This window comes from Sus scrofa, chromosome 7, assembly GCF_000003025.6.
Source record: "Sus scrofa isolate TJ Tabasco breed Duroc chromosome 7, Sscrofa11.1, whole genome shotgun sequence".
NCBI lineage: Eukaryota > Metazoa > Chordata > Mammalia > Artiodactyla > Suidae > Sus > Sus scrofa.
The window spans coordinates 41604011-41627614 of NC_010449.5; the positions used below are offsets into that span (position 1 = coordinate 41604011).

At 44.0% G+C, this 23604-nt stretch overlaps 1 protein-coding gene across 2 annotated transcripts in view; it reads left to right on the forward strand.

Moving 5' to 3' along the window:
• Positions 1-21004, forward strand: part of MEP1A (meprin A subunit alpha) — a 37317-nt gene extending 16313 nt beyond the window's left edge. For both annotated transcript variants that reach the window (XM_021098804.1, XM_001928416.5), the window contains 7 exons: positions 5147-5368; positions 6154-6303; positions 8562-8777; positions 12672-13145; positions 14359-14532; positions 15485-15785; positions 20219-21004. In XM_021098804.1, the coding sequence (XP_020954463.1) occupies positions 5147-5368; positions 6154-6303; positions 8562-8777; positions 12672-13145; positions 14359-14532; positions 15485-15785; positions 20219-20372 (1691 nt within the window). In that variant the 3' untranslated portion in view covers positions 20373-21004. The remainder of the gene's footprint in view (positions 1-5146; positions 5369-6153; positions 6304-8561; positions 8778-12671; positions 13146-14358; positions 14533-15484; positions 15786-20218) is intronic.

Genomic DNA, 23604 nt, shown 5'->3' on the forward strand with positions numbered 1-23604 from the left:
GAATGTTGGTGAACTCATTGGGGGGGGGGTGAACTGAAAGTTAATCGGACACTTTTGTTTTATGTCCGTGTTTTTGTTGAAAATCTATCTAAAATTCCTGTCTTGGAGTTCCTGTCATGGTACAGTGGTTAACGAATCCGACTAGGAACCATGAGGTTGCAGGTTCAATCCCTGGCCTCAGTCAGTGGGTTAAGGATCCGGCATTGCTGTGGCTACAGCTCCGATTAGACCCCTAGACTAAGAACCACCATACGCTGCGGGAAGCGGCCCTAGAAAAGGCAAAAAGACAAAAAAAAAATTAATTAGTTAAAAAATAAAATTCCTGTCTTAGTAAAATGAATCAGGTCTCTGAGGATGTCAGGGTCTTTTTCTATTTTTACTTTATTATTATTATTTTTAACAGCCACATCATAGCATATGGAAGTTCCCTGGCCAGGGATCGAATCCGAGCCATAGCTGCAGCCATGTCAGATCCTTTAATCCACTACCTTGAGCTGGGGATTGAACCCCCAACTCAAGCTGCCGCAGTTGGATTCTTCACCCACTGTGCCACAGCAGGAACTCCCAGGGTCCTTTTTCTGGATATGAGATCTTACGGAACTCAAGGAGGGTTGGTTGACTCTGTGATGACCCCAATTTGTTTGGTGCTTTACCAGTTCAATGATAGGTGTTTTAACACAACAACAACAGCAACGAAAATAGTACTTTTATCTGAAATGGCACCCCCAGTTGTGTTTGAGGTCTGATTAATCAAAATTTACTAGTCTTTTCGTTCTCCCTCTTTTTTGTGTGTGTGTTTTTGCCTTTTCTAGGGCTGCTCCCACGGCATATGGAGGTTCCCAGGCTAGAGGTCTAATCGGAGCTGTAGCTGCCGGCCTACACCACAGCCACAGCGGCTCGGATTCGAGCCGCGTCTGCAACCTACACCACAGCTCATGGCAACGCCGGATCCTTAACCCACTGAGCAAGGTCAAGGATTGAACCTGCAACCTCATGGTTCCTAGTTGGATTCCTTAACCGCTGAGCCATGACAGGAACTCCTCTTCATTCTCCTTTCTAAGCACCTCTTTCCTTCTGCCTTCTGTTATATGTTGAAAGTTTTATTTCACATATTATTAGGCAATTATTCTAACAATTCTGCTGTTATTTAGTTTTGTTGGATTTCCATCCATACTATCCAAATTAATTATTTGAGACAGCTAAGCAGAGTGGTATTTTATTATGTGTTATTTTTTTATGGCTGCACCTGCAGCATATGGAAGTTCCTGGGCCAGGGATGGAATCTAAGCTGCAGCTATGACTTATGCCCACAGCTGCAGCAACACCAAATTATTTAATTCACTCTACTGAGCTAGGGATCAAACCTGCACCTCTGCAGTGACCCAAATCCCTGCGGTCAGGTTCTTAATCCATTGTGCCACAGCGGGAACTCCCAGACTGCTTTGGAATACACTAAAACATTTTTATCAAACCGTTTCTCAATGGGTGAGGGGAAATATTCCATGCTGTATTTCTGGAAACACCTAGTTTTTAATTAGGAATTAATTCAGGAAATGGAAAAGCATTATTTTTGGCGATGATAGATAAATGAAACTTCAATGTATTAGAAGTGCCTTAATTATTTCCACAGCTGGTTTTCATAAAGCAAATAATTACCTTATAATGATCTGTTTTATTTAGATCCCAATTTCACACAAGAGTTCATAAACTGCAGTGCCTCTCTAATAATTTTAGGGACTTGGAAGAGCTGACCATACTTTAAAATTAAATATGAGTCAGAGTTCCCTGGTGGTCTAATGGTTAAGGATTTGACATTGTCACTGTGGTGGCATGGCACGGGTTCAATCCCTGGCCCAGGAACTTCTAAATGCCATGGGCATGGCCAAAAAAATGAAATATGGACCCCCATAAAAGCTTCTGCCAAAACTATTTTTTTTTTCTTTTTAGGGCCACACCTGTGGCATATGGAAGTTCCCAGGCTAGGGGTTGAATCAGAGCTGCAGCCACCAGCCTACGTCACAGCCACAGCAACGTGGGATCCAAGCCGCATCTGCGACCTACACCACAGCTCATGGCAACGCCGGATCCTTAACCCAATGATCGAGGCCAGGGTTCGAACCTGAGTCTTCATGGATACTAGTTGAGTTCATTAACCGCTGAGCTATGGCGGGACCTCCAAAACTAGCTCCTTTTAGAGTAAGCTTGCATTAAAGGATCTCACAGGAAGCAGGGATAAGGATGGCTAATATCATCAAGAGAGCCTGTGGGGTCTGTAAAAGCCTAATCTATTGCCAGGTTTGGACCCACAAATACACTATCCACCCATTCAATCACTGAACTAGAGGCCAAGTAATATTTTTGCCTCCCTGTACAATCTAGGGAAGTTCTAGAGTGTTCGCCCAGGTAGGAAATAATAGGTTGAAAACAAGAGATTTGTCTCCCAAGGGTAATTGCCTCATATCTGGTCTGTGTAGAGGGGACAGGAGAGTGCAGGTCATAGGGCAAAGGCTATGGCATTAATTAGACCTTGCATTTGCCCTGAAGGTCTGAATTTCTTACCTTCTCGTACATAGGTTTAACTCTGCTGAACACTGCACGAGGAAGCAGCAAACATTCACCTTTTTGAGTCCTGAAGAATGCAATACTCAGTGCTCTTAAAATGGTTTTAAGAGCCTATGAGGGGGTTCCCTGGACCCTATGAGGTTCCCTTTCTCAAAGGGGGGCAGACACATGTGCCAGGATAATTTGCAGACTTGCTCAGCTCTGGATTGAGCATGGGTTACTCAACGTGTTTGCCCATCTCCTGTCCGGGTTTGCATCAGGTGTAATCCCCTCTCTCTAAGTTGCCTGCAATCACTGAAGAATCTTTCTGGAATGAAAAATCAAATCCAATTAAAATCATTAACCAGGGCTGTATTATTGCTTAGGGTAATTTATGACTTTTATTGCTTCTCATTGTCAGTTGATGATAATCTTATTTAAGAAGATAGTCTACTGGCAGGAGTTCCTGTCATGGCTCAGCAGTAAAGAACCTGACTAGTACCCCTGAGGATGTGGGTTTGATCCCTGGCCCTGCTTAGTGGGTTACGAATCGGGTGTTGCTGTGGCTGTGGCTGTGGCTGTGGCGTAGGCTGGCAGCTGTAGCTCCAATTCGACCCCTAGCCTGGGAACTTCCCTATGCTGTGGGTGTGGTCCTAAAAAGCAAAACAAAAAAAGAAGGAAAAAAAAAAAACCCTGTTTATTTGGTAAGGCATTCTGATACGTATCCTTGTATAATGAAGAATTAAATGAATCTATTCTAACCAGATGACTTTATTAAGAGTTAAGGAAAACATAGCCGGTGAATTGAAAGTGCCTTGCTTAAAATGTCACTGAGGGGGTTCTCTGGTGGCCTAGAGGTTAAGGATCCAGCATCGTGGCAGTTTCAGTCCCTGGCCCGGGAACTTCCACATATCATGGGCTTGGGGGAAAAAAATGCCTCTGAGAGTCACCAGGAGATCCCAGACCCATGCCCTGTCCTCACGCCTCCTGGATTCTTTTTCTAATTCTACCCTTTTAATGGCCATCCCAGGACCACGTGCTCTGGAAGGAGTGACTTTCCCCCTTCCCTGTTAGAGTTACTTATTTCTTGCACTTCTGTCCCACCTTTGAAAAATGCTTCAATCCCTCTCAAGTGACGTCCTTATAAAATCTCCATGAGTTGGGAAGATGAAGCATCAGTATTCTTGTTTTGTAGTTAAAACAAGGTTTTGATCAAAGGAGTTCATTGGCTTTTCCAAAAGCATGTGGGGACTCTCTGAGCACTTGCTGGACTACCTGCCAGGTAACGCCACACTCCTCCAATCCTAAGTGTACCTGCATTGATGGCTTTGAAAGGTGGTTATGTTTTCTCCAAATTATTAAAAACAATTGGATGGGAAGCTCAAAAGGGAGAAGGGGATAAAGGTGGGAAGTCATGACTGGGAGAGTCACAAGCATTCTGGTTCAGTTCTTTCATCACTCCCTAAGAAGGAAGTTAAAAAGCTGTGAACTTGGCATTCCTGCAGCTCAAACAGGAAATTCCTCATGGCTGCTGGATACAAGAGCACCTGACTGTTTCTCATTTCAGCATTTTCCGCGGCAGTGTGTATTCTCTGACTGGTGCTACTCTTTAAAACATTTTCGTTTTCTCTCTTGAATGGAAAGTCAGTTTTCTTCCTATCTCATTTTTCTCTCCATGAGGTGATTGCTGGAACATGAGAATCAGATCCTTGACTGGCAGGGTACCACTTCCTTGCCAGCTCCTAACCTTTCCATCTGCCTGTAAGATTTGCTTTTCCTAACCTGTGGGCGAGCTGGCCAGGCACAGCTCTGGGTAGATGAGGGCCTTGGTTCTTAGCAAGATGGATCAAAACTGAATATTTTCCTGCATTCAAGAGCTCCTTCTCCTGCCATTTGGAATAACTGCTTCCAGTTTGATATATTATCTCCTCTTTCTTAAAGTCTTAAACACACACACACATTTATTTATTGATATGTATAAAAAATGAATCCTAGATTTAAATATATATTTAATAATATGCATTTTATATTTATATTACATTTACATTGCAGTATATGTATATATTGCAAATACATATTGAAAAATATGTGTGTGTTTATTATTAATGTTAATTATTATGTTAATTCTATAATTAAGGTATTACTATATTGTCATATACTAATATATAGTTTTATTATATACAATATAACTATAATAATTATAATAGAATAAATATAATTAATATATTATTAATGATATAATTATATCATTAATTATATAATCAACATTATATAATATAATTAATTATATTACATTGTATAATTAATTATATAATCAATATTATAAATATAATATACTATTGATTATATTAACATTCATTATTATAATTTTATATGCTATCATGCAATATCATGCGATATTGTTTGTAAATATCGATATATATTAATTTAGATACATTGTGCAAATTATAAAATATGTTAAGTATGTATATATATTTAAATCAAAGATGCATTATTCTGCCCCACCCCCTTCCTTTTTTGGGGTCTCTGCTTGAGTATCCAGTCAAAGAGGGTAGGACAGGAAAAGACATGACTGAAGGGGACCTGTGGATTCCCTCCCTGACAGGTTACCAGCATAACTTTAACACCTACGATGACAACTTCATCACAGACCTCAACACACCTTATGATTACGAGTCTCTGATGCACTATGGGCCTTTCTCATTTAACAAGAATGACAGTGTTCCTACCATCACAACCAAGATCCCTGAGTTTAACACCATCATCGGGCAGCGCCTGGACTTCAGTGAGGTTGATTTGGAGAGGCTGAACCGAATGTACAACTGCAGTGAGTACCTCTGGTCTGAGGGCTGAGCCTGCACTGATTCCTCTGGCCTTACAGATTTCCCGTACATTTTCCTTCGTGTTAATTTGTTAATGTGCTGTCCATTGTGTTAGGGAAATGGACAACTGCATACACTTGGTTTCTCTATCCTTGGAGTAGAAAAAATTATAATACCTACTTTACAGGATGGTTATGAAAATCAGGTATGTGTTTGTGTTTTGTAAAGTGCAATATTGGACCAATGTAAGGAGCTGTAATTGTCCAACTTCTTTAGCATCCTTTGGAAGGTTGCATCCTTATGCAAAGCTCAAGATCGCTATAGGCTAGAAAGTATTGTGTATCTTGCAAAATTCTTTGTCTGGGTTAGTGGTTCCTAGAGTAACATAATGCTCAGAGATGGGGTGTTTTCTAAAATGGCTCCACTAGTCTTCAAAGACACTTTCTTAATTCTGTTTACTATATACGTAGAAAGGGTTTACTAAAAACAAAGCCCAGTAATAAGTACCTCATTCTTGATCTAAAGGATTTCATGGTTGGCATTTTCAGCAAAGCATGACAGTAAGCCTTTTTGTCATTTGACTGTGAGGTGAGTAGGGCTACATCTATGCTGGCAAGTTCTACAATCCAAGAGATGACAGTAGGATTTGCATCTGAGAAAAAAATCAAGACAATGAAAACCTCATGATCCTGCTATATCCAAACAATGAGGTCTTAGGAGCCTAGGATATTAGGTATTTGAAATGAGATGACTCAAAATTTTAACCAGGTGACAAATATATCATTTGCAGCCACAACTCACACCTTTTTGGACCACTGTGCTTTTGAGAAGGCAAACATCTGTGGGATGATTCAGGGTACCAGAGATGATGCTGACTGGGTCCATGAAGACAGCGCCCAGCCTGGACAAGTGGATCACACCTTGGGGGGACAATGCACAGGTCAGTGAAGGCAGAAAGGAAACACACTGAGGTGGTTCACCTGGTTCAAGGGATAATGGCAGCCAGCATGTTTTGCCTCAATTGGAATGTTAGTTATCAAATCTGGAATTCTGAACGAGGACAAAAACCATTTCTCATATCTGTATTATTAACTCAATAAAAGCATCCGGGTTCTGGGCATGCCAAAGAAAGATGCATTGAAGTGATGACAAAACTGATATGGACATATGGTTGATAAGATATGACTTTATAGGTCAGGGTACTGTCTCCAGTACTTCAACAGAACTACAGTGGGAACCACATAAAAATGTAAAATTTTCTAACAGTCCCGTAAAAAAGAATCAAGGGCAATTCTCTTAATATGTTTTATTAAGCCAGCTATATCCAAAATATTAGCATTTCAAGGTATAATCAATATAAAAACTGTTAGTGAGAGACTTCATGCTTTTTTTATACTAAATATTTGCTTTTGGGTTTTTTTTTTTATTTTGTCTTGTTTTGTTTTTTGCTGGCCTATGCCATAGCCATGCCAGATCTGAGCCATGTCTGAGACCTACACCACAGATCATGGCAACGCTGGATCCTTAACCCACTGAGCGAGGCCAGGGGTTGAACCCTTGTCCTCATGGCTACTAGTCGGGTTTGTTACTGCTGAGTCACGATGGGAATGCCTCCATTTATTTATTTCTATTTTAAAACACTTTTGTTGTGTGCTTGTCATTGGAATCCTGTCAACTGTATTTGGAAGCGGGTGGGGTTATAGACTGTAGCTGCCTTTTAAAGACGGGGCTGTTAGGAAGTTCCTGAGTCCATGCCTGTGTGAGAGCTGGTGAGAGTTCCTTCACAGAAGGGTACCCAGCTTATTGCCCAGATGCCAGACCACCAGGGAGAATGTCAGAGATTGTAAACCCCTAGCACTCTTCCTCCTGCCTTGACAAAGGGCAAAAGTCTCTGTCACACATCAGATTATGAAACACAGAGTCTCCAGTGTCCAAGGGGTGCTCTAAGCCTGATGTTCTCTCCCAGCCTCTCATTTCCATCCCAGTCTCTAATCTCTCCTGTGAGCTTGCTGCCAGGCTAACAGACAAGTTCCAGCTAAACAGAAAGATGATCTGAGTTGCCCTTGTGGCTCAGCGGTTAATGAACCCGACTAGGATCCATGAGGATGCAAGTTCAATCCATGGTCTTGCTCAGTGGGTCAAGGACCTGGCATTGCCATGAGCTGTGGTGTAGGTCACAGACTTGGCTCGGATCTGGCATTGCTGTGGCTGTGGTGTAGGCCAGCAGCTGCAGCTCCAGTTAGACCCCTAGCCTAGGAACCTCCATATGCCATGCGTGCAGCCCTAAAAAGCCAAAAATAAAGAAATAAATAAGTAAATAAATAAAATAAAATAAAAAGAATTTGAAGGATAGAAGCCACTTCCCATTGGAAGGTGAATGAACACCCAGGGCCAGGGCAAGAATTCGGGCCTCCTGCCTCCTGTAAACACCCCTTCTTATGACGCAGTAAAGGTGTTTCTTTACCACTGCTAACACACCCAGTTATTAGTCTAGAAACAGGTGAAATCAAACCCTTAGGATTGTGAATATTTAAAAGTCAATTCCTCAACCTTTGAATCCCCCAGTTTCTTCCACAACAAAGAGGCCAGCTCTTTTCCTTGGAATGAATCTCTAAATGATGAAGTTGGCTTAGTGGTTAATAAACCCGACTAGGAAGCATGAGGGTGCAGGTTCGACCCCTAGCCTCTCCCAGTGGGTTAAGGATCCGGCGTTGCCGTGAGCTGTGGTGTTGGTCGCAGACGCGGTTCGGATCCCGAGTTGCTGTGGCTGTGGTGCAAGCCAGCAGCTGTAGCTCCCATTCGAACCCTAGCCTGGGAACCTCCATAAGCCAGGGGTACGGCCCTAAAAAGAAAGAAAGAAAGAAAGAAAGAAAGAAAGAAAGAAAGAAAGAAAGCAAGAAAGCTAATGAAGAAAATGGAATCCGTCTCATAAACGCTAAATGCCACCGAACTTTGCTTAAAGCCTGTATTTTCCTTAAGTCAGAGGTATGCATTTCACAACCTTGGGAATCTAGGCGATCACAAAAGGCAGCGGAGAGCTGTGGCGGTGGCCAGCGATTCCATCCATGGACACGAGCCAGAATACTGACACCCTGCCTTCTTTTTATTTTCCCCAGTTGAGTTCAAGTTTTTGTTGCCTGGATGATGGCTGTGGCTCAGAGTATCAGAGATGGGACTCTGGGGGGGCTCTCTCCCCAGGTGCTGGCTACTTCATGCACTTCGACACCAGCTCGGGGGCAGTGGAGGAGGCAGCCCTGCTGGAGTCTCGGATTCTTTACCCCAAGAGGAAGCAGCAATGCCTACAGTTTTTCTATAAGATGACAGGGAGCTCTTCAGACAGACTTGTCGTCTGGGTCAGGAGGGACGACGGCACAGGCAACGTTCGCAAGCTGGTCAAGATGAAGACCTTTCAAGGTACCTGGAGGCCTCCGGAGAGGACTGGCTGGGTGGGGCATCTGGGGTGGGGCCCTTTCTCCTCCTCCCCCGCCTCTTCCTTCCTTCCCTCTACCTCCCTTCCTCCTCTTCTAAATGTGTAATGCCTGGCATGTTTTAACCACCCAGTGGATGTTTTGACCACCCAGAAATTGATGTTTCAGGTGAGGCTGACCTATGCTATCCTAAGAGGCCAACCAGAGGGAGAAAAAAGAAGACCAATCAGAATATAAAAATCTGGGAGTTCCCATTGTGGCTTAGTGGGTGAAGAGCCTGACATAGTATCTGTGAGGATGTGGGTTCGATTCCTGGCCTCGTTCAGTGGGTTAAGGATCCAGCATTGCTGTGAGCTGTGGTGTAAGTTGCAGACAAGGCTCAGATCCTGCGTTGCTGTGGCTCTGGCGTAGGCCGGCAGTTGTAGCTCTGATTCGGCCCCTAGCCTGGGAACTTCCACATGTTGCAGGTGCAGCCCTGAAAAAAAAAAAAAAAAAAGAATATAAAAATCCAGTTTTCACTAGAACTTTGGAGAAAGCCAAGACAGATAAAATTGGTGGTTCAAGGTGAAGATTCAAAAGTGAAGCAGAAGTGGGAATTGATGCTCCTGGAGGGAGGTGGTTAAATAGTTGATCTTTGATCATAGTGTTTCTGCATCTGTTTTAGAAAACTGAATGATACCATTATTTAATACACGGAAGTGACTTGAAACCTACTTGTGAAGTGATGGGAAGAAAGTCATATAATCATTTACATATTCCTGTGTGATATCTTATATTTCTATAGGAGAGTAGCATGAAAACCTTAAAATGCTAAGGTAGTCTGTTGGATATGAGAGTAATCTGGTTGAAAATCAAGATCCAGGGTCATAAAAACTAAGTATATACATTCTTTTATTGGGGTGGTGGTTCATTCATGAATGGAAAAGGACAGACGTGTTTTCCTATTTCACCATTCAACAAAGAATTTCTCAATTAAAATGAGTCCAGGTAAAGGAAGCATCCCCTGTGTACTTCTAGAAGAAGCTATTGCTTTCGAACGGTGGAAACTTCCTTAGTAAAGGCCGTTCATAAGAACAGGTACCCAGATCATCTCTACCCAGGTAGGTTCCTGGGAAAGCAATAAAGAGTGGTTTTGAAGGTTCATTTTTCTGGCTGAAATTTACAGAGCATCTTTGTCAAATGGAACGATGACAGCTAGGTGGCCTTTAAGAATTGAGAATTTGCTGGGAGTTCCTGTTGCGGCTCAGCAGTAACAAACTCAACTAGTATCCGTGAGGACTCGGGTTCTATCCTTGCCCTTGCTCAGTGGGTTAAGGGTTCAGTGTTGCTGTGGCTGTGGTGTAGGCCACAGCTGTAGCTCTGATTAGACCCCTAGCCTGGAACTTGCATATGCCAAAGGTGCAGCCCTAAAAAGCAAACCAAAAAAATAAAACAAACAAAAAAAGAATGGAGAATTTGCTGTGTTACCAATGATTGTAAATATTTAATGAGAAAATGAATTAGCGTCTCAATGGTATTGATGGGCTCTGTTATTGCTCACTTCCACACAAAGCTGAAAATGTTACTCTGATAAGCATTAAGTCATTCAAGCCATCTCCTCATGCATAATTTAGCTCCTTACACTGCTATGCTTGAATTTCATTCAGTTCAAAGCATGTTTCTGTCAGTTCCCTGGAAGGAAGGAATGAATGAATTTTTAAATTCGTTCATTCCGATACTGACTTGTCAATGAAACTTTCCTGAAAGGTTAGTTGAGCTTCACTTAGTGTTTATATGGTATTCAATTCAAGGTAGTGACGACCACTTTTGAATAGCTCTTACTTTTGCAAAATGTGCTTTTTTCTTTCTTTTTTGTTTTTGGCTGCATTTGCAGCATATAGAAGTTCTCAGGCCAGGGATCAAACTCAAGCCACAGCAGAGACCTAAACCACTGCAGTAACAATGCTGGATCCTTAACCCACTTTGCCACAAAGATACTCCCACAAAATGTGCTTTTTAACCAAAATGCTTACATACAAAGCATGTGTCAACTTACATGCAAATATTTGCACGCAAATATGTATACACATACAATGTTTTTATTGATGCCATGATCCTCTTGGAGGTGAAAATTCAGAACTCACAGGGATGAGAATTGTTCATCTCAAACAAATTTTTTTTTTGGCTGTGCATGTGGCATATGAAATTTCCCAGGTCAGGGATCAAACCTGAAGTGCAGCTGTGACCTATGCCACAGCTGTGGCAATGCCGGATCCTTAACCCACTGTGCCCCTCAAAGAACCTTGGTAGCATTCATTACCTGCCTGACTCATGGCAGCTTTGTGGACGCAGGTAAATGAAACCTTCTTGAGGCTTGTATAGATGAGCATTGTCCACCTGTATGGTAACGGCCTCTCAGGTCTTCCTACCAATCCCATGTTCCCACACGTCAACTTCATGTTAACAACTCACAAGAAGAAAATAAAAAGATAGGTGGTCATTAGCAAGACATGGATCATGATTCTCTTTTTCATAATTCTCATGACCTAACCCTGCCGAATCAATAGTCCAAACCTTAAATCTTTGTCCCTATTCCAGACTTCCTGGTACCCATCAAGTCTCCATGTCCTCCATCCGACCGCTTCCCATCCCCAGGACTTGGCGGCTACCTCAGTTTGTATGTTACAGATGTGGTCCATGCGTCTTCTCCACCTCTCAGCTATGGATGCCTGTAACCAATGACACAGGCTGCCACCAGAGCACTGTTCCACCTGTGCCTTGACGTCATCCTTAAAGAGAATGACGGAGAACAAAGGCAGATCAAAGGGCTTTTCAGTTTGGGGGAGAGTATAGCCCTGTAAATAGATTTCTAGGTTACAACACACACAGAGGGAAAATGACACTTCCCTCTGGCTAATTGTACTTCAGATTGAACTTCTGTAACACTCATGTGAATGAATTCACGGTCCAGCCAGCACGGCTCCCCTTCAAGATGCAGCATTTTCCCTCTTCTCTCCAAGCCCAGTGCTGGGGTGACTCCCGGGGCACAATTTCAGAGTAGGGACAGATCTTTGGGGAGTTCTGAGTTGCTCTAGCCTGGCAGTTTTCTCTCCCCAGACCCTCCCCAGCTTTTTTGCTACACAGCACAGGATCCCATGTTCTAGAATAGCCTTCTCCCTTTTTACCTGAGCTCTTTCTTCCAAATCCCCACTGGTAATTCGGTCTCCAGAAAAAAAAAAAAAAAAAAAGGCAAATAGACCTAATTTTTTCCTAAGAGGGGGATATCTGGATAGTGGTGACTCTTTGGATTGTTTGTTTGTTTTTAAAGAGGATGAGTCCCCTACTTAATGGAATTTCAGTTAATTTGAGGAAGAGGAAAAAATACTGGATGTTTAGGAGTGAGTCAATTTTGTGTAGAGGAGATCCAGCTTGTCCTGCAAGTTATCATCTACTTTGGAGCCTTTTATTTATCTGCCTCATGACTGCACAGTTTGGACCATGAGAAATTGCCATTACTTGACTTTTGGTTTATCAAGGGTCTGTTCTATATGGTTCAGCCCAATACTTGGGCGTTCAGTGCTCATGTTAAGGGGTGGGGTGCATTGAAACCATCAAACCCAGGGGAAAAGCCAGAACCTGCAGAAATAAATAATAATGGAAAACAAATTCAAGATTAAGACTTTTGTGATACATCACCGTGTGTCTCCTTTTCTTTGTTAGCTCTTTTCCCACACTAGATACATGCCTTTGGAAAAGTTTCTTTATGAGTTGATAGCAGGACTTATCTCTTCGGTTTGCTGTGAAGGTCACCTGAGCTAATTCATGCAGAGGTACCAGGGTTAAAGTAAGTACTCAGCAAATATTGGTCATCGTTGTCACCAACTTCATTCTCTGTCCTCAGGAGATTTTGACCAAAATTGGAAAATTGCTCATGTTCCACTCAGAGAAGAAAAGAAGTTTCGCTACCTTTTCCAGGGCACGAAAGGTGATCCCCAGAACTCAAATGGGGGCATTTACCTGGATGATGTCACTTTGACGGAAACCCCATGCCCCACGGGTGTTTGGACAGTCCGGAATTTCTCCCAGGTCCTGCAGGACACCGTTCAGGGGGACAAGCTCCAGAGCCCTCGATTCTATAGCTCAGAGGGCTACGGCTTGGGGCTGACCTTATACCCTCATGGTGGCATGAACTCCGAGCACTCTGAGTACGTGGGACTTGCCTTTCACCTGTGCAGTGGAGAGAATGACGCGGTCCTGGAGTGGCCCGTGGAAAACAGGCAGGTGATCATGACGATACTGGACCAGGAACCGGATGTCAGGAAGAGAATGTCCTCAAGCATGGTGTTCACTACCTCCAAGTCCCAGACCTCAGCGGGTAGGTGGTTATAAGAACTGTGCACCCCAGCCCCACCCCCGCCCTGGAGGGCCAACAGATGGGATTCTCATCTGTGCCGGAGGGATTAACTTTCCTCTCACATTTCCTCCTCGGGCACCTCAATAACATGGTCGTGGGGAAGCATTAAGGTAAAATTTTCTTTTTCCTTTTTTCCTTTTTATGGGCGCATCTGCTGCATATGGATGTTCCCGGGCCAGAGGTCAAATCAGAGCTAGAGCTGCAGGTCAATGCCACAGCTCACACAAGGCCGGATCCTTAACCCACTGAGTGAGGTCAGGGACCGAACCTGCATCCTCACGGACACTATGTCGGGTTCTTAACCCACTCAGCCACAATGGGAACTCTGAAATGGTCTCGTTTGAATTGAAATACAGTTGATTTACAATGTTAATTTCGGCTATACAGCAAAGTGATTCAGAATGTACATATATATTCTTTTCCAAGATGGTTTATGACAGGATATTGACTATAGTTCACTGTACTACACGTAGGTCTTTGTTGTTTATCTCTTTTATCTACAGTACATTGTCCCTGCTAATCCTAAACTCCCAGTTGATCCCTCCCCAGCCCCGTTCCCCTTTGAGAACCATGAGTTTGAGTTCTATGTAAGTTAAAATTTTCAGTGTCACCTTCTCTTCTCTTTCCTGAATGCATCCATCAAACATCTACTAAGCGCTTGCCATGTGCCAGACTCTGTGTTTGCTCCTTAGAATACAAGCAAACTGGGCAGTCTCTGCTTCACTGAGCTCAGTCCGAGAAGACAAATCCTGTTCATCATTTATCAGAGACTCAGAATTTGCTAAGCTCTGTGCAGAACTAACACACTGACTCCTAAAATATTACTGATTGTCAGTATGTCCAGGAAACAAACTTGCATCGATAAAGGGATGGGCAACTATTTTTTTCTTTTTCCCAAAGAAGAGACTTAAGCTGTGAAAGGAAGAAAGGCTAGCTCTCTCTTCCCCTTCATGGAGGAATTCACTTAGTAGTGGACAATGACCTTTCAGAGGGGTGGTTCTCTGCTCCTCCCCCTCTCAATTCTGAGTTTTAATTCTCCCGGAAAGAGTAAATAACCTGATTTTTTTTCCAGCATATATTTTTTTTTTCTGATTAACAAAGCTCTCTATACTCATTAATGACAAACTGGAAAGGCAAACATAAAGCCATAATGTGATTTCCTGTAACTTTGCAGCAATAAACGGCTCAGTCATTTGGGACCGGCCGTCCATCGTGGGATCCTATCATAACAGCTGTGATTGTTTTAGAACCATCGACTGGGGCTGGAGTGGTGTCATCTCTCACCAGATGCTGAAAAGGAAGAGTTTCCTTAAAAACAATGACCTTATCCTGTTTGTGGACTTTGAAGGTATTTTGCTGGTTTTCCTGAGTAAATAATGCTATGTGGTAGTGGTCAATTGATTTTCCATGGATTTTTAAGCATCTCAAGGAAGGTGGGGATCTTTTGGGGGGACTATGTTAAAAAAAAAAAGAAAGATGATCTCTAAGAGAACCTCATTAACTCTGCTGCTCAAGGACTCCCATCTTGACTTTAACTGTCCTTGAGAGAAACTAAAATTTTAGTGTCATCTGAATTGAATTTAGTTTCAATCCACACCCATAGCATGCTTCTTTTTTTCATGTTAAGTAAATAAAAATACGGTTGGATTACTTTTAAAATAAAAAGAGCAAAAAAGAATGAAATCTTGCCATGGGCGACAATGTGGATGAGCCCAGAGGGAGTTATGCTTCGTGGAGTATGTCAGACAGAGGAAGATGCCTACGGCATGTTTTCACAGTATATGTGGTATCTAAAAAAAAAAAAAAAACACCCCAAAACAAATGAACAGATATAACCAAGCAGACTCACAGATACAAACAACAAAATAGTGGTTACCGGAGGGGAGAGAGAGAGCGGGAGGGGCAAAACAGGGGAAGGGGATTAAGAGGCCCAAACTACTCTGTATGAAACAGGTTAAGTCACAAGAATATAATGTACAGCATGGAGAATGCAATCAATATTTTATAATACCTTGTATGGAGTGTAATCTATAAAAATGTCAAATTACTGGGCTGCGCACCTTCAAACTAAGGTGTTAGGTCCACTATACTTCAATTTAAAATCATTTTAAATAAATAAATTAATTAAATAGTTGGCATTAGAAGAAAAATCCACTGGCTTCAAAGCCACTTTTCCATGTCACTAGAGGTGATATCCAAGACAGGTGGAAGCAGCCCAGAGAACATTCTCCAGGAGGGGAAGCTAATTGTTGTCTGAGCTTCATCGTAGATCTTCCTCATGGCTCTTTGTCTTTTTCGAGATATCACCCATCTTAACCAGACTGAAGTTGACGTTAAAGACAGCAGGCTGACCCCCCGCGGCCTTATTCTCCAAGGCCAGGAGCAGCAGGTCTCTGAAGAAGCTTCCAGAAAGGCCTCCTTAGAGAAAGCCCTCCTGGAGAGCCCGGCCCAGGGGCATTCCGGACGACAGAAGCGGTCGGTGGACAACACAGGCCCCCTGGAGGACCCCACCTGGCCGCAGTACTTCAGAGACCCCTGTGACCCGAACCCTTGCCAAAATGAAGGCATCTGCGTGAACGTGAAGGGGATGGCGAGCTGCAGGTACGCTCCGTGGCCTGCAGGTGGCAGGAGTGAGTCAGCAGCCCGGGGTCTGCTTATGCGGCCAAAACGCCGTTCTCAGGGCAGGGCACCAACAACCAAGGCTGGCTCTGACGCCCCAGAGCTGTGTCCTGAATCGGCAGGCAGAGCAGGGGTCCTGCCAGGGCAGAGGAGTCCCCTATCTCCTGTTTCTTGACTTTTATCCCTTTGCCACCTCTGGGATGTTGTCAACAACACTTTGAATGTTGTTGGAATGTCAAACTCCACTGTAGGGCTCAACAACCAGCGAGAGGAGTTCCCATCGAGTCTGACGAGGAACCACGAGGACTCGGATTGATCCCTTGACCCGCTCAGCAGGTTAACGATCCAGCGTTGCCATGAGCTGTGGTGTAGGTTGCAGACACAGCTGGTATCCTACGTCGCTGTGGCTGTGGTGTAGGCTGGCAGCTGCAGCTCCCATCTGACCCCTAGCCTGGGAATTTCCATGTGCCTTGGGTGCGACCCTGAAAAGCCAAAAAAAAAAAAAAAAACCGCCAAAAACCCCAAAATACCTAGAGCTTTTAGCCTCCGGGATCTGCTGCAGTGGGACCCAGGCCCAAGCTTCAACCTTCCCCAATGGCAGATATTGTTATTGTTATTCACTATTATTTTTATTCCTGCTGGTTCTGTGATATGATTATTATAGTTATGTTTTCAGTAATAGTAATAAGCCTATCTGATATTTAGAGGCTGCTTGCTGTGCGTCGCATGCTCCCCTAAGCAGTGTATATGCATCATCTAAATTATCCTTCACTGCAGCCCTGTGGCACAACAGCCGTTTCTTATGCCCATTACTTAGAGAAGTAAGTAATTTGTCTGATATTACCCAGATGTTAAAGGCTGGAGCTGAGACTCATATCCTGTTGTGTCTGTCTGGAGAGTGTGTCATTTTTAATAGTTCTTTTTAAAGTGTTTGCTATTCGAAGGAAATATTTCAGAAAAGGATGTATGTGATAACAGAGCATCAGTCACTCAACAGAATAGTCGCTGATGTGGGAATGGGTCTGCTTGGTTCAAAAAAATCTACATTTCCTCTCTGTTCTTTTTAATCTCCACTTTGTTCCTTATTTTTAAAACTCTTACTTTGAAATTATTTTATTTTACTTTATTTTATTTTTTTTCTTGTTAATACCACAGCTGCTGCACATGGAAGTTCCCAGGCTAGGGGTTGAGTCGGAGCTGCAGCTGAGGCCTATGCCACAGCCACAGCAACTCCAGATCCAAGCCGCATCTGTGACCTACACTGCAGCCTGCAGCAAAGCTGGATCCTTAACCCACTGAGTGAGGCCAGGGATTGAACCTGCATCCTCACGGACAATATGTTGGGTTCTTAACCTGTGGAGCCACAACAGGAAGTCCTATGTTGAAATATTTTTGGATTTACAGGTACAGTGCAAAAATAACCAGAGTTCCCCACACCCTAAGTCAACATCTTATATAACTAGAGTGCAACTAGCAAAGCCAAGAAATAACATTCATGAAAGTAAATACAATTAACATTAGTATTAACTAAACAACAGACCTGATTATGGTTTCCCCAGTTTTTCTCCCCGGGCTCATAAATCCTTGCGTACTGGCTTCATCCTTCTTGGAGGAGGAAGACCAAGGCTTCCACATGCATTTCTGTCTCTCCTCTGCCAAATTATTCCTCTGCCACAAACCTGCAGCTCAGTTTGTGGAATAAGGTCCTTTAAGCTAATACTATGGAGAATATAATTCAACTGTCTTTGGAGCAGACTGTGCAGGAAAAAATACTGGACAAACTTGCTATTACTCAACTGATCTTTAAGAAGCCAATTCCTAGGCTAGAGATGAGGCATTAAAGGTAAAATTGTGGCGTTCCTGTTGTGGCCCAGTGGAAATGAATCTGAAGAGTATCCCTGAGGATGCAGGTTCAATCCCTGGCCTTGTTAAGTGGGTCAGGGATCTGTTGTTGCTGTAAGCTGTGGTGTAGGTTGAAGTCTCGGCTTGGAACTCAATTTGCTGTGACTGTGGGGTAGGCTGGCTGCTGCAGCTCTGATCTGACTCCTAGTGTGAGAACTTCCATATGCTGCAGGTGTGGCCCTAAAAAGCAAATAAAAAATTAAAAAATAAAAATAAAATAAAGGTAAAATCGTTCCAGGAATAATCAAAAGAGGCCTTGACTTCTGAGGGCCTCATCCTCATTGTGAGTCAACTTTGTCACAGGAATGTTGTTTGAAGCAAAGGCTAGAACACTTATCCCGTAAGGTCTTGGTTCTGAGATCAGTTGATTTTTATACCAAATAACATTAAAACAAATCCAGGGGGTGGGAATTCCCATCGTAGCTCAGCAGAAATGAATCTGACTAGTATTCATGAGGATGCAGGTTCGATCCCTGGCCTTGCACGGTGGGTTAAGGATCTGGCGTGGCTGTGAGCTGTGGTGTAGGTTGCAGATGAGGCTCAGATTCTGTGTTGCTGTGGCTGTGTTGTAGGCCAGCCGCTGCAGCTCCGATTAGACCCCTAGCCTGGGAACCTCTCTATGCCACGAGTTTGGCCCTAAAAAGGAAAAAAAAAAACAAAACAAAAAACCAATCAGGGTGTGCTGATTATGTGCCGACTGTATGTCAAACACCAGGACAGGTAAAATGTCCTCACTATCTTACCTGGACTGCAGGGCAGCATGAGAGATGTAATGGTACCCTCACCTGCCCTAACATTTTTTTTGGGGGTGGGGCACATTCCAACATATTCCATTGTATTTCTACCTCCAAGTAATACATATTACCAATTTTTTTTTTTTCTTTTTAGGGCCATACCTATGGCATATGGAAGTTCCCAGGGTAGGGGCTGGATCTGAGCTGCAGCTGCCAGCCTACACCACAGCCACAGCAACACTGGATCTAAGCGGCATCCTCGACTTATGCCTGCAGCTTGAGGCAGCACCTGATCCTTAATCTACTGAGTGAGGCCAGGGATTGAACCTTCTTCCTCATGGATACTAGTTGGATTCTTAACCTGCTGGACCACAATGGGATTTCTTACCAATTTTTTTTTTTTTTAATTTACTTAAGTGACTTCCAATGGGTTTTTTATTTTATTTTTTTATTTTTTGTCTTTTTGCCTTTTTTAGGCCCGTTCCCATGGCATATGGAGGTTCCCAGGCTAGGGGTCTAATCAGAGCTGTTGACACCAGCCTACGCCACAGCCACAGCAACATGGAATCCGAGCTGCAACCTACACCACAGCTCACAGCAACGCCGGATTTTTAACCCACTGAGCAAGGCCAGGGATCAAACCCGCAACCTCATGGTTCCTAGTCAGATTTGTTAATCACTAAGCCACTACGGGAACTCCCAGTGGGTTTTTTAGTATAAATCACAACTCCTTAATAGCACCTAAAAACCTGTATGATGTGCCTTATCAAATATGTCCAGCCTTGTTGTAGGCTGTTCTACCCTTGCTCTTTGCACTCCTGCTTCTTATGTCTTTTTTCTCTTCTTTGAATGCTGACTTCGGACCTCCCTTTTTTTGGCTGTGCCCTCGACATGTAGAAGTTCTCCGGCCAGGGATCGAACCCACACCAGAGCAGAGATCTGAGCCACTGCAGTGACAATGCCTGGTACTCAACCTGCTGTGCCACAAGAGAACTCCTGTACTGAGCTCCTTTTGACCTCAAGGCTATTGTCCATTGCTTCTCGGGGTGGTTTTTCTTTGTCTTTCACTGACCTAATATTTTAGTTATTTTTTCATTTGCTTTTCAGGACTGCACCTGTGGCATATGGAAGTTCCCAGGCTAGGGTCAAACCAGAGCTGCAGCTGCCAGCCTACACCACAGCCCCAGCAACGCCGGATCTGAGCCGCATCTGGGACCTATACCATAGCTCATGGCAACGCCAGATCCTTAACCCACTGAGTGAGACCAGGGATCAAACCCACATCCTCATGGATACTAGTCAGGTTTGTTACTGCTGAGCCAGGACGGGAACTCACACTGACCCAATTTTTCATTGATATTGTCTACAGTTTTCAGCTCCAATGAATGCACTGAGTCAGACCCTTCCTGGAGAATTTCCCGTGTAGTTTATAGTGGGAGCCTGTGTCAGGAAACACATCCGTTAAGTGTCCCAAACCTTCCTTCCTTTGCACCCGGTGGTCCTGGGATTTGCCTTCAAATGTGAGACCCTTCTGAACCAAGGGACCTTGAATAAGTCAGCTAAGCTTTCTGTCAAATGAGGATGATGGGGATGGCTTGGTAAGAACCACCACCTCAAAAGGTCATTATGCAACTAAACTGACCGACTCCCGTAGAGACTTTGAATGAGGTCAGGCATGTGAAACTGCAAAGTGTCTCCTGCCATTGTCTGCCCGTGTCACCAGGAAGCCCTTGGGGCTCGGGTGGTTCCCGCACACCCCTCTGTCCTGTTCCCCTCCAGGTGCGTTTCCAGTCGTGCCTTCTTCTACACGGGGGAGCGATGCCAGGCCATGCAGGTGCACGGCAGCATCCTGGGCCTGATGCTCGGTGGCGCAGCCAGCCTGATCTTGAGCTTCACCATCGTCTCCATCCTTCACCAAAGGCCAAGGCAGTGATGCAGATGTCGGCCAGACCAGCGGAAATGCCTCCTCCGCTCAGAACTTCCCTTCCCAGACTCAGCACAGTTTCGGGTGTCTTTTTTACCAGCCTTGCTTTGCCTCCAGCCTCCTGTGTGACCCTTCTGGTTCTCCTGCCACCTATGCCCAGGTAACAGGTTCTATTACCCTGCTCTGTGCTCCATATGTATCTAGAGTGTCCTGCGAGGAAACTCATTCCACTTCGCCACATACCCCTTGTTTAAGAGACTGTCTTTCCTGTAGACTGTAAGCTCCCTGCAGGCAGACCCTCCTTTACTGTGTTAGCCCAATGCCAGGGAGCCTGCCTGGCCTGACCCACACAGTCCTTCAGTAAAATGCATGAATGAACTAGCAATTGAATGAATAACTAAGATATAGAAATTCTCTCATTTTTACTGCAGATAAGACATATATAAGCACAGGTATACATCATTTGTCCTAGAACCAAATACTCAAATATCTGTTTTCCACCAGACACGACAGCATTATTACTCTTTTAGGGTCGTGTGTTAAAGGATTTTTAAATAGAGTCCTCCTGGCAGGAGCATTTGCCTTCCTCCTCTGATTCTAAGGAAAAGTCTTTAATACATTCAATAAATATTTTGTCAGTACCTTTGATGTGTCCAACATTGCATGTGGATTTGTGTGCGTGCATGCGTGTGTGTGTGGGGGGGAAACTTGTTCAAAAGCTTTTTCTCAGATCTTTTTAAGGTTTAAAGTATATCATAGGGAGTTCCCGTTGTGGCACAGCGGAAACAAATCCAACTAGGAGGCATGAGGTTGCGAGTTTGATCCCTGGCCTTGCTCAGTGGGTTAAGGATCCAGCGTTGCCATGAGCTGTGGTGTAGGTCGAAGACGCGGCTCGGATCTCATGTTGTTGTGTCTCTGATGCAGGCCGGCAGCTGTAGCTCCAACTCAACCCCTAGCCTGGGAACCTCCATATGCCGCGGGTGTGGCCCTAAAAAATGACAAAAGACAAATAAAATAAAATATATTGGATATACTGTTTGTGTATAAAATTATCATATTAACAAATTGAAAGTATCAGGCGGAAGAGGATTTAAACGAAGTATTTGTAGACACACTTTTTTTTCCACGGTTCCTAAGAAGTCAAAACCAGCCAAAACAAGAAAGTTCCAAGAGAGATCAAGTAAGAAGGAAACCGAGGGTCCCATCTGCAGGCAGCACAAGCCCCACAAAGAGCCAGCTGTAAAGGTTTATGCAAGGAAAATGGGGACCTGCTTACAGCACAGAAGGTGATACTCACCCCATAGTCTGTGATAATCCATGTGGGAAAAGAATCTGAATGAGAAGAGCTGCATGTATGTGTAGAAGTGAATCACTTAGTTGTACAGCAGAAATTACTGCACCCTTGTAAGTCCACAAAACTTGCATAAAACTTAAAAAAATAAGAAACATCAAATATTCACTAAAAAAGAAAATGTTTTGGAGTTCCTGCTGTGGCTCAGTTGGGTTAAGAACCCAACATGGTACGGTCCATGAGGATACAAGTCCATTCCCTGGCCTTGCTCAGTGGGTTAAGGATCTGGGGTTGCTCCAAGCTGCAGTGTAGGTCACCGATGTGGCTGGGATCTGGTGTCACTGTGGCTGTGTTGTAGGCTAGCAGGTGCAGCTCCGATTTGAACCCTAGCCCAGGAGCTTCCAAATGCCACAAGTGTGGCTGTGAAAAGAAGAGAAGAGAGAAAAGAGAAGAAAAGAAAAAAGAAAATGTTTCAAGGCGCCTGAGTGGTCCAGGCTTTACTTATCAGCTTTCTAAGTACATATTTCGCAGCCATCCTGGAAACAAACATGATGGGTTAGGAACTGTCCCTTTAATGCAAAGACGTGAGAAGAGTCTATAGCAGATCTAACCCCTCCCGGAGTTACAGGAGGTAACTAACCCCTGGCATTGACTCTCCAGCCGGAGGTGTCTTCGTCTCTCTGGAGGGCTGGTTCAAACACAGATCGCAGGAACCATCTGCAGAATTTGTGATTCAGGATGGGGTCTCTTTATTTGGAGTTCTAACAAGTTCCCAGGTGAGGCCTTTGTGGCTAGTTCCCCCCGCCACACCCTGAGAATTGCTGCTTTAGTGGACAGAAAAGAGGTCTGGACATTAGGCTCCCTGACTGCAGGTGTGGATGGGCCATCTAAACTCTACGCTCTGCAAGTTTAGTAAAATCACTTAACACTCAGTCTTCCTTTGGTCCGTCAAACGGAAGTCATAGCTGAATACCTCCTTGAACCTGACCTTGCCTCCTCCAGGGTTACAGAGTAATAAAATAGGATGATGGATAAGAAAGTCATTCATGAGTTCCCATCGTGGTGCAGTGGTTAATGAATCCGAATAGGAACCATGAGGTTTCGGGTTCGGTCCCTGCGCTTGCTCAGTGGGTTAAGGATCCGGCGTTGCCGTGAGCTGTGGTGTAGGTTGCAGACGCGGCTCGGATCCCGCGTTGCTGTGGCTCTGGCGTAGGCCGGTGGCAACAGCTCCGATTCGACCCCTAGCCTGGGAACCTCCATAGGCCGAGGGAGTGGCCCAAAGAAATAGCAAAAAAAAAAAAAAAAAGACAAAAAAAAAAAACCAAAACAAAACAAAAAAAGGAAGTCGTTCAGAGCTAAAAACATATGCAAAGAGGACCTTTCCTTTTCAGAGTGGAGAGGCCACTCTTCATCTACAGAGACCAAATTGGAAATAACCAGCTTTGCTGGTTTATGGCCTGGAAAATCCACAGCTGACGTCGCAGCTAGTCCTGGAGAAGGTGTTCCCTCCATGCTGTCTGCGTCTTTGTTCAGAAGAAAGCTCCAGACATCGTGGTTGCTACTCTTGCTTTCCTTTTGCTTTATTAGAAGGAAACATGCTTTGGGCCATGCCTGGCTTCGACCTGATCCAACTCAGAGGAGAGGCCCCATCTCCAACCAAGGACAACATTTCTTGAACATCTGACTTTTCTCTGGAGGAAGAAGCCCAAATTTCAGGGGTACCCTAGAATTTTGATCTAGTACTAGAAATGAAAGTGGCTAAAACAATGACAAGGAGGTACCAAGCTGACAGTCAAACATTTTGATGCTTCTCTGTAGGTTCTCAGCTCCAGCACCACACCTGCCACCTTCATTCCCCTCCCTTGATGATGGATGGTCTTTGGTGACTGAGTGATTGATTTAAGAATCTGGCTCATCATAGACCAGACATTGTGTTCAGCTTTCCTTTAA